This window comes from Nerophis lumbriciformis, linkage group LG17 (assembly GCF_033978685.3).
Source record: "Nerophis lumbriciformis linkage group LG17, RoL_Nlum_v2.1, whole genome shotgun sequence".
Lineage (NCBI taxonomy): Eukaryota > Metazoa > Chordata > Actinopteri > Syngnathiformes > Syngnathidae > Nerophis > Nerophis lumbriciformis.
In genome coordinates this window covers 17,585,079-17,597,500 of record NC_084564.2, presented here as the reverse complement: position 1 = coordinate 17,597,500, position 12,422 = coordinate 17,585,079, and the positions used below count along the sequence as shown (strand labels likewise).

Sequence of the window (12,422 nt, the reverse complement as noted above, 5' to 3'; positions counted from 1 at the left end):
ACAATAATTGTATTTTTAGACAAAGTGCTAACTTACAAAAATAATAGTGCATCAAGGCTCTTAAATTAGGAAACTATTTATAATTATCCAGCAATTTTCTGTCACATTTTATTAAAAACAAATAATTGACGAATAATCATAAATATAAAAAATAAAAATAAAAAGCCAAATGAATAAGTCACACATATACAGCAAAAATAACCAATGCATTTAAATTTAAAATAGTTAATTTACATTGCATGTGTAATATTTTAAAATTATTTTCAAGTCACAAAAAAATTGTAATTTTTTAGACAAAATGCTAACTTACAGAAATAATAGTGCATCATGGCTCTTTAACTGGGAAAATATTTATAATTATTCAGCAATCTTCTGTCGCACTTTGCTAAAAAAAAAATTGACGAATAATTATAAATATTTAAAAAAATTGAATGAATAAGTCACAAAAATACAGCAAAAATATCAAATGCATTTAAATTTAAAATAGTTAATTTACATTGCATGTGTAATATTTTAAAATTATTTTCAAGTCACAAAATAATTGTAATTTTTTAGACAAAATGCTAACTTACAGAAATAATAGTGCATCATGGCTCTTTAACTGGGAAAATATTTATAATTATTCAGCAATTTTCTGTCGCACTTTGATGAAAAAAAAGAATTGATGAATAATTATAAATATTAAAAAAAATAAAAAACAAGACAAATGAATACGTCACAAAAATACAGCAAAAAAATCAAATGCATTTAAATTAAAAATAGTTAATTTACATTGCATGTGTAATATTTTAAAATCATTTTGAAGTCACGTAGTAATTGTATTTTTAGACAAAGTGCTAACTTACAAAAATAATAGTGCATCAAGGCTCTTTAATTAGGAAACTATTTATAATTATCCAGCAATTTTCTGTCACATTTTATTAAAAACAAATAATTGACGAATAATCATAAATATAAAAAATAAAAATAAAAAGCCAAATGAATAAGTCACACATATACAGCAAAAATAACCAATGCATTTACATTTAAAATAGTTACTTTACATTGCATGTGTGATATTTTAAAATCTTTTTCAAGTCACAAAATAATTGTAATATTTTAGGGAAAAAAATGGAATAAAAAACGTATACAATTATTTAAAAAAAAAACATGATTGCATAGGGCACAACCTGATCCCCGTTACACATCAGCTGCAAGACACCTGGAAAGAAAAACAACAACAGCTTAATTAGTGACCTCATGCTCTTATTTTGCTACTACAGAACTTCTTTTTCAGAGTCTCCTTAATGTGCTGCGTTTTGAAGCAGTAGATGAGCGGGTTGACGGCGGCGGGCAACAGACTGTACGTCATGATGACCGTGATGCGGAGGGGCACGCTGAAGGTGAAGCCCACGTTGTTGGCCATGTACACGAAGCACCTGGGCGTGTAGTAGAGGCACGTGGTCAGCAGCTGTGGCGTGCACGTGGACAGCGCCTTCATGCGGCTGTTGGGGCTGCATACCCTCATCACGGTCACGATGATGACCAAGTAGGACGCGATGACGAACGTTAAAGGGAAGAGCAGGCTGAACATGGCCAGACCGAAGGCCACCGCCTCCACCTCCTGCGTCTCCTCGCAACTCAGCGCCATGATGCCGATGTGGTCGCAGTAGCACTGCACGATCACATTGGACCCGCAGTACGGCAGCGTCAGGGCATCCAGCACCAGGCTCACCATCCAGACGATGGGCATCAACCAGGAGGCGCCGCACAGCACGGTCACGGTGGTGTTGGTGAAGACGGCGACGTAACGCAAGGGCAGGCAGACAGCCAGGAGGCGATCCAGAGCCATCACCATCAAGATGAAGGAGTGCGTGGCGCCCAGGAAGTGCACAAAGTACATCTGAACGAAGCAGGCGGGGAAGGAAATGAGGCTGTCCCCCACCCAGTACTTCCAGATGATCCTCGGCAGGGTCACGGCGCCGAAGGCCAAGTCGGTCAACGCCAGGTGGCAGAAGATCAAATACGTGGGTTTGTGCAGGAGCCGGTCCATCTTAACGAGGATTATAATGAACGTGTTCCCGCCTGCTATGGCCAGGAAGACGACAAGAAGCAAGACGGACAACGGGGCGTAGTACTTTGGCGGAAGGCCCGCAAACCCGAGGAGGAAGAAGTGTCGTATCCTGGTCCCATTGGTGGAAGACATCTTCACTCGGTCCTCCTGTAGGGGCGGGAGAAAACACACTCCTAGAGTCCTTGGGTGTTTCACAACAAACAAACAACGCATACGATACCTGGTGGGGCTCATCCATGAGACTGCTGCAGCTTCTCGCCCAGCCTGCCGCCCCTCATTATATAGCAACACCTCGCTCCCAGGGGGACGCATTGCTATTTGAGATGTTCTTTTCTGTTGTACCACAAACTCAGTCAACTTTTACCATTTGGTGCGCAACAGATCAAGCTTTATTATCATCGACGTCCCACTGGGGTGAGTTTTTCCTTGCCCTTATGTGGGCTCTGTACCGAGGATGTCGTTGTGGCTTGTGCAGCCCTTTGAGACACTTGTGATTTAGGGCTATATAAATAAACATTGATTGATTGATTGATTACCATGACACAAGATTAATAGTACACCAATTAAGGTAATACTTGTATTTTAGTCAAGCCATTTACAAAACCCAAAACCAGTGAAGTTGGCACGTTGTGTAAATCGTGAATAAAAACAGAATACTATAATTTGCAAGTCCTTTCCAACTTATATTCAATTGAATAGACTGCAAAGACAAGATATTTGATGTTTGAACTGAGAAACTACATTTTTTTTTGCAAATGGCAGCAACACATTGCAAAAAAGTTTCCACAGGGGCATTTTTACCACTGTGTTACATGGTCTTTCCTTTTAACAACACTCAATTAACGTTTGGGAACTGAGGAGACCAATTTTTGAAGCTTTTCAGGTGGAATTCTTTCCAATTCTTGCTTGATGTACAGCTTAAGTTGTTCAACAGTAGTATTTTAGGCTTCATATTGCGCCACACATTTTCAATGGGAGACAGGTCTGGACTACAGGCAGGCCAGTCTAGTACTGTTAAGCCACGCTGTTGTAACATGTGGCTTGGCATTGTCTTGCTGAAATAAGCAGGGGCGTCCATGATAAAGTTGCTTGGATGGCAACATATGTTGCTCCAAAACCTGTATGTACCTTTCAGCATTAATGGTGCCTTCACAGATGTGTAAGTTACCCATGCCTTGGGCACTAATATACCCCCATACCATCACAGACGCTGACTTTTGAACTGTGCACCTAGAACAATCAAGATGATTCTTTTCCCTCTTTGTTCCGGAGGACACGACGTCCACAGTTTCCAAAAACAATTTGAAATCAGACCACAGAACACTTTTCCACTTTGCATCAGTCCATCTTAGATGAGCTCGGGCCCAGCAAAGCCGGCGGCGTTTCTGGGTGTTGTTGATAAATGGCTTTGGCTTTTTATGGTAGAATTTTAACTTGCACTTACAGATGTAGCGACGAACTGTAGTTACTGACAGTAGGTTTTCTGAAGTGTTCCTGAGCCCATGTGGTGATGTCCTTTACATACTGATGTCGCTTTTTGATGCAGTACCGCCTGAGGGATTGAAAGTCACGGGCCTAGCCGCTTATGTGCAGTGATTTCTCCAGATTCTCTGAAACTTTTGATGATATTACGGCCGGTAGATGGTGAAATCCCAAACATCTTTGCAATAACTCGTTGAGAAATGTTGTTCTTAAACTGTTCGATAATTTGCTCACGCATTTGTTCACAAAGTGGTGACCCTCACCCCATCCTTGTTTGTGAATGACTGAGCATTTCATGGAATCTGCTTTTATACCCAATCATGGCACCCACCTGTTCCCAAGTAGCCTGTTCACATCAAGTGTTTGATGAGCATTCCTCAACTTTCTCAGTCTTTCTTGCCACTTGTGCCAGCTTTTTTGAAACATGTTTCAGGCATCAAATTCCAAATGAGCTAATATTTGCAAAAAATAAAGTTTTCCAGTTCAAACGGTAAGTATCTTGTCTTTACAGTCTGTTCAATTGAATATAAGTTGAAAAGGATTTGCAAATCATTGTATTCTGTTTTTATTTATGATTTACACAGCGTGCCAACTTCACCGGTTTTGGGTTTTGTACAAAAGGTAAACAGTACCCAAACGTTTTCCATTGAGGGCCACAGACTGAAAGATCAGATCAGAGGGGCCATTTTTAATCAATGAAAATTTATTCATACAGACGTTAATCACAAGTGCCTCGAAGGGCTGCACAAAACACGACAACGTCACTCGGGCCAGAAAAAACTGTGACCGGGAGCAATGGATACCAAGCGGGTATAGTTTTTGCAAATGATTCATGGCAGTGGCGGCTGGGCAGTTTGCTTCTTTGCGGTTCTGTCATTGTTGTGTTGTGCAATAAACTTATTGATAAAGACAGCTACAATTTACCATTACTTCTTTCCAATGTACTCAATTATTTTTTTTAATTTAAAAGTTAACTTAGCAACAACCTAGCTCCGATAATAATAATTCACACATTTACAGTAGTATTTGTTCCCAAAATTAATTTATATTTGTTAATTGTACTTATTTAAAAATCGTTGCTATTAATTATGGTATTAATACTTTTTAATGTAATTTATGAGCTACACTGAATATTATTTAAAGACAATGTTTGATTTATTTATTATTTTTTTAATGTACAAGTGGGTTTGTAATGCACAGTCAATAACAGATTTTGCACATATAATATTTAAAATCAGTTAAGGTAAGATATAATACAGTAAAAACATCCAAACCGTGATTTAATCATCCTAATGAATAATAAATCCCACAGGGGTGAACTGAAGATGTGTTCAGGGAAACCCCAAAGGTGTATTCAAATTGATTAATGTTAATATCCCTTGTGTTTAATGGTCTCTTAGCACAACACATTGTCACTAAGCAATGCAGCACAGGATGTGTAAATGCCTAGAGTATATATATATATATGTATATATATATATATATATATATATATATATATACAGTATATAAAATATTGTCTGTAATACATTCATGGGGGGTGAGATGCAAATGAGAATATGTTCTTAACTGCCTTACCTGAATAAATAACTGTTAAATAAATATATAAATACAAACGTACTTTGGCACTGCTATTTGTGAACATAAATAAAAGGCTGACTTGTCTACCTACTTCATATCTCCGCCACTATCACAATACACTTAATTTCAATCTGCCAGAAAACACTTATTTAGGTAGAAATATCACAGAATAGCATAACTTTGACAAAGCGATTTTTCATTGTTTTGGTGGTTAAATCGGATGTGAAGCATAGCGCTATTATTGTGAAACTGGAAGTGTTTGATTGGTATGAGAAGAAACTTGACTTGTTTTGATGAAAGTCTCTGATAAAAGTGACTTTAGACTTCCCCTCGACCGTCTTTTTTTTCTGCTGAGCTTTTATGCCAGTTCTGCTTGCTATTTTTGAGCTTGTGGCTCAACAGTAACTGGATGCCATTACATATCCCCGACCTACGGAACGGGCTGAGGGTCAAAAAAGAGTCAGGACGCATTACATTAGTCGGCAGTTAAAAAAAATCCTCGCCGTTAAAGGAACTTATAGTTGACGTGTTATTATCGCGTTAACTTTGACAGCCCTACTTCAAATATATGTATTTATGAAAGTTATACCACACCTCTGGTCATGCCGCAACTAGATTGCCTTTCTGTGGGAAACACTGACATGACTCAAGTTTTGAGAAACACTTTTGGTTAGTTACCATAACCCATACTTGCCAACCTTGAGACCTCCGATTTCGGGAGGTGGGGCGGGGGCATGGTTGGGGGCGGGGCTAGGAGGGGAGGACTATATTTACAGCTAGAATTCACCATATATATAAGAAATACTTGACTTTCAGTGAATTCTAGCTATATATATATATATATATATATATATATATATATATATATATATATATATATATATATATATATATATATATATATATATAAAAGAAATACTTGAATTTCAGTGTTCATTTATTTACACATATACACACACATAACACTCATCTACTCATTGTTGAGTTAAGGGTTGAATTGTCCATCCTTGTTCTATTCTCTGTCACTATTTTTCTAACCATGCTTAACACCCTTTCGCAGGTACCCAGAAAGGTTTCGAGTACCACCAAAAAAACTGGATCTCTGAAGACAGTATAAATATCTGTGTTAAAGGTGTACAAATACTGTTTGTATAATAAGCATGCTATTTTTTATACAAATGAGGGTTAAGAGTTCAGTACTAAAAAAAAAAAAAAAAAAAGAATGTGGCTTAAGTACAGTTTTTTAATTGAGCTGCTGCATTTTTTGGTTGGGTTGTTTATTTATTTTGAGTAACTTTTATACATTTCTAAAAGGGGAATAATGTAATAGAGTGATCTATGTTTGTCTGTTGCCATCTCCTGGTGAATGTTGGCTATAGCTACTGGGGTTACTTTTTGGTTGGCCAACGATTTACGTGGTGTTGCGCACCTGACGTCACTCAGGTCCGCATGGAGCTGGAGGGGGCGTGGCTTCCAGCTCCGCCTGAATTTCGGGAGGTTTTCAGGAGAAAATTTGTCCCGGGAGGTTTTCGGGAGAGGCGCTGAATTTCGGGAGTCTCCCGGAAAATCCGGGAGGGTTGGCAAGTATGCCATAACCAGCAGCAACTTACAAACATGTCTAAATTAAACTAAATAAATCAGAGCCAAAAAGTAATTCCAGTGAACAATGAGATAAATCACAATCAATTTGGCCGATATATCATGACACAGAAAATTGAGTTTGAATGATTACCATAACTTAAAATTGTCATGATCTAGGAGGCAGTTTTTTTTTCTTGTGTTTGGACTTAGACCTAGACTTAGACTTCCTTTTTATTGTCATTCAAATTTGAACTTTACAGCACAGATAAGAACGAAATTTCGTTACATAAGCTCATGGTAGTGCAAGATAAAAAAGCAATAAGGTGCATATGTAAATAAATAAATATATATAAATAATATATAAATATATATATAAAATAAATAAATATATATAAATATATATAAATAAATAAATAGATTACTGTTTAGTGTTTCATCCTCTTATTTTTGGTACACTTCCCGTTTTGGTTACACCTTGCAATTTCCGTCTCTGAGCGCTTTTCTCCACACCTGCTCTCGATTAGTGATCGGGGGACTCACCTGCCTCTGATCACTAATCAAGACGGTTCATCTTTTGGTCTTTTTGTTCATTAAATCTCATTTCCACCAGCCCGTCACTTCCTGTCTCTGCATCTTGGGGTCCCGCCAACTGCCGCCATGGGAGATCCTGACAAAATGATGACTTCAAGATCATATCTCCATCTTCTTTACTGTAAGTCTGCTCCTATATTGTTGGCTCATAATGGGGGCTGTACTCACTTTCTCACTTATTGAAGGTGCACTGACAATTTGTTCCCAAACGGTTAACGATTTGGATTAATGTTGTAGTGGCTCACCTTTCTTCTTGTTGACTGCATACTCCTTACTGTGATGCTTTGGCAAATGTTTTGATCACATTTGTGTTGCTGCTGGCATCGTGCAAATCTGCACTCTCCTCTTTGCACGTGAAGCAACTACAGCGATTGGTATTATTCACATTTGACCCCAAACTAGTAGCAAATCTGTACTTTTAAAACGGTGCTGGTATGTGTACCAATACTTAAAAAAATGGAAAACCTGTCTCACGCGATTAAATTCTATCTGCACCTCAGTAGAATTATATCACCACTACATGTGCGAGCTTTTGTAACATCATAATTCTCTCTATGCAATGTGATGATAATAAAATACTATAGGATATGCTAGGAATAAGCTGCTTTTACTTTTTTTCCCCCTAATAGTGGTTTTGTTTTCAAACTGTTATACACAGTTTATATATTTTACCAACATATCTGTATAATTTTAATTTTCAACACAAATTTTGATATTACTACATAAAATACAAACCCCGTTTCCATATGAGTTGGGGAAATTGTGTTAGATGTAAATATAAACAGAATACAATGATTTGCAAATCCTTTTCAACCCATATTCAATTGAATGCACTACAAAGACAAGATATTTGATGTTCAAACTCACAAACTTTATTTTTTTTTTTGCAAATAATAATTAACTATTTCATGGCTGCAACACGTGCCAAAGTAGTTGGGAAAGGGCATGTTCACCACTGTGTGACATGGCCTTTCCTTTTAACAACACTCAGTAAACGTTTGGGAACAGAGAAGACACATTTTTTAAGCTTCTCAGGTGGAATTCTTTCCCATTCTTGCTTGATGTACAGCTTAAGTTGTTCAACAGTCCGGGGGTCTCCGTTGTGGTATTTTAGGCTTCATAATGCGCCACACATTTACAATGGGAGACAGGTCTGGACTACAGGCAGGCCAGTCTAGTATCCGCACTCTTTTACTATGAAGCCACGTTGATGTAACACGTGGCTTGGCATTGTCTTGCTGAAATAAGCAGGGGCGTCCATCGTAACGTTGCTTGGATGGCAACATATGTTGCTCCAAAACCTGTATGTACCTTTCAGCATTAATGGCGACTTCACAGATGTGTAAGTTACCCATGTCTTGGGCACTAATACACCCCCATACCATCACAGATGCTGGCTTTTCAACTTTGCGCCTATAACAATCCGGATGGTTCTTTTCTTCTTTGGTCCGGAGGACACGACGTCCACAGTTTCCAAAAACAATTTGAAATGTGGACTCGTCAGACCACAGAACACTTTTCCACTTTGTATCAGTCCATCTTAGATGAACTCAGGCCCAGCGAAGCCGACGGCGTTTCTGGGTGTTGTTGATAAACGGTTTTCGCCTTGCATAGGAGAGTTTTAACTTGCACCTGATGTAGCGACCAACTGTAGTTACTGACAGTGGGTTTCTGAAGTGTTCCTGAGCCCATGTGGTGATATCCTTTACACACTGATGTTGCTTGTTGATGCAGTACAGCCTGAGGGATCGAAGGGCACGGGCTTAGATGCTTACGTGCAGTGATTTCTCCAGATTCTCTGAACCCTTTGATGATATTACGGACCGTAGATGGTGAAATCCCTAAATTCCTTGCAATAGCTGGTTGAGAAAGATTTTTCTTAAACTGTTCAACAATTTGCACACGCATTTGTTGACAAAGTGGTGACCCTCGCCCCATCCAAGCTGCTTTTATACCCAATCATGGTACCCACCTGTTCCAAATTTGCCTGTTCACCTGTGGGATGTTCCAAATAAGTGTTTGATGAGCATTCCTCAACTTTATCAGTATTTATTGCCACCTTTCCCAACTTCTTTGTCACGTGTTGCTGGCATCGAATTCTAAAGTTAATGATTATTTGCAAAAAAAAAAAAATGTTTATCAGTTTGAACATCAAATATGTTGTCTTTGTAGCATATTCAACTGAATATGGGTTGAAAATGATTTGCAAATCATTGTATTCCGTTTATATTTACATCTAACACAATTTCCCAACTCATATGGAAACGGGGTTTGTACCATATACACAGTGCATCCGCAAAGTATTCACAGTGTTTCACTTTTTCGACATTTTGCTATGTTGCAGTCTTATTCCAAAATGTAATAAGTTCATTTTTGTCCTCAAAATTCTACAGACAATACCCCATGATAGGAATGTGAAAAAGTTTTTTAAAACATTTTTGCAAATGTATTAAAAGTAAAAAAACTAAAACAAATCACATGTAGATAAGTATTCACAGCCTTTGCTCAATACTTTGTTGATGCACCTTTGGCAGCAATTACAGCCTCAAGTCTTTTTTGAATATGATGCCACAATCTTGGCACACCTGTCTTTGGGCAGTTTCGCTTATTCCTATTTGTCCAATTATCTTTCCCTCTATCCTGGCAAGTCTCCTATTTCCTGCTGCTGAAAACCATCCCCACAGCATGATGCTGCCACCACCATGCTTCACTGTAGGGATGGTATTGGCCTGGTGACAAGCAGTGCCTGATTTCCTCCAAACATGACACCTGGCATTCACGCCAAATATTCAAATTTTTGTCTTATCAGACCAGATGATTTTTTTTCCTATTCTAAGAGTCTTTCAGGTGCATTTTGGCAACCTTTTTTAATAAGAAATGGCTTCCATTGACCCACTCTACCATACAGGCCTGAATGGTGGATTGTTGCAGAGATGGTTGTCCTTCTGGAAGGTTCTCCTCTCTCTCACTCATCATTTCCACCACCATCACAGCCATTAATAAAAAGCAACAGTCCCACTGGCTTACACTTGATTGCATTTCATTAGCTTGACAACCACACTGTGTCCATTATCCAATGTTAAACAAATTCATATAATAGGTCCCATATTCCAATATATGACTCACTATCTGATCTAAGTTCAATGTTTTCTATTGATATCATCTCCATAGCTTGTGTATACTAGTCAAGATTAGTTTAACGATCAAGAACTATCCATTTTTCTTAAAAATATTATTTTAGTTATGGTGCCCATTGAGCAAAATGCAATTGTATTATTTGATGACACATTACCAAATTATGCCGCCTGACACTTTATGTACAACTTGCTATCGACTGCACCCACTGTAAACAACTTAGAGGGTGTAAAATACAACCTATTCAAGATCTTAAAGGGGAACATTATCACCAGACCTATGTAAGCATCAATATATACCTTGATGTTGCAGAAAAAAGACCGTAAATTTTTTTAACCGATTTCCGAACTCTAAATGGGTGAATTTTGGCGAATTAAACGCCTTTCTATTATTCGCTCTCGGAGCCATTTTCTCAAACACTTTACAAACACAGAGTCATATCAGCTCTGTTATTTTCCATTTTATCGACTGTTTTCCGTACCTTGAAGACATCATGCCTCGTCGGTGTGTTGTCGGAGGGTGTAACAACACGAACAGGGACGGATTCAAGTTGCACCAGTGGCCCAAAGATGCAAAAGTGGCAAGAAATTGGACGTTTGTTCCGCACACTTTACCGACGAAAGCTATGCTACGACAGAGATGGCAAGAATGTGTGGATATCCTGCGACACTCAAAGCAGATGCATTTCCAACGATAAAGTCAAAGAAATCTGCCGCCAGACCCCCAGGAAAAGAGAGCGGATGAGGGTATGTCTACAGAATATATTAATTGATGAAAACTGGGCTGTCTGCACTCTCAAAGTGCATGTTGTTGCCAAATGTATTTCATATGCTGTAAACCTAGTTCATAGTTGTTAGTTTCCTTTAATGCCAAACAAACACATACCAATCGTTGGTTAGAAGGCGATCGCCGAATTCGTCCTCGCTTTCTCCCGTGTCGCTGGCTGTCGTGTCATTTTCGTCGGTTTCGCTTGCATACGGTTCAAACCGATATGGCTCAATAGCTTCAGTTTCTTCTTCAATTTCGTTTTCGCTACATGCTTCCACACTACAACCATCCGTTTCAATACATGCGTAATCTGTTGAGTCGCTTAAGCCGCTGAAATCCGAGTCTGAATCCGAGCTAATGTCGCTATAGCTTGCTGTTTGTTTGTGTTGGCATCACTATGTGACGTCACAGGAAAATGGACGGGTGTATATAACGATGGTTAAAATCAGGCACTTTGAAGCTTTTTTTTAGGGATATTGCGTGATGGGTAACATTTTGAAAAAAACTTCGAAAAATAAAAGAAGCCACTGGGAACTGATTTTTAATGGTTTTAACCCTTCTGAAATTGTGATAATGTTCCCCTTTAAGATTTTTAATGCATCTATAGGGCTTACTGGCATTTTTCCAAATAACATTCCTTGATGTTGTAAAGTGTCTAAAGTGGTCTAAAGTCGGTCATCCATTTACATTATTCCTTTTGAGAAAAATTGCTTCAGTTTTTGTACGTTTTGGTTTTTGTCAGACCTTCTGAAACAGACAACTAACAAAAACTAAGGTACCATTTTTCTCCCAATATCTGAAGCACTAAATTTGGCGAACATACGACAATTTCTATTACTTATGCGCAAGCTACTGCACTATTTCATCCAAATCCATTTGTCATTTTTCATACTTGAATAAAAAATATTTGATCATTATGGTAGGTTATCCTTCATTTCCATGCAATTATTTGTGCAAGACATTTTCCTCCAGATGTAATCCGATCTCTTGTTGGATGTTGAAAGTGTTGCAAAACATGCTCGTAGCTGTTTACTGTCGTGACTGCTCCACTGAGATTCATTAATAGAGTTCAGTGTTGCCTCTGGAGTCTCTTGAGTTTGACATGTCCTACTTTAACCCATGTTACATCTCACAAACAAAGAAGTCATTACCTTAATGAGCCAAGTGGAAGACAAACAACATTTACCAACATTGTTGTTGCAATCAAAGCCCAATGGGGGAATTCAGATGA

General features: G+C 38.2%; 1 protein-coding gene across 1 annotated transcript; it reads right to left on the bottom strand.

Annotated features, from left to right (window-relative positions):
• Positions 1-1,237: 1,237 nt before the first annotated feature.
• LOC133614910 (olfactory receptor 2AT4-like) lies at positions 1,238-2,185 on the bottom strand. Its single transcript, XM_061973273.1, has one exon. It carries the CDS (start codon positions 2,183-2,185, stop codon positions 1,238-1,240), a length of 948 nt encoding a protein of 315 aa, XP_061829257.1.
• Between the last annotated feature and the right edge of the window lie 10,237 nt (positions 2,186-12,422).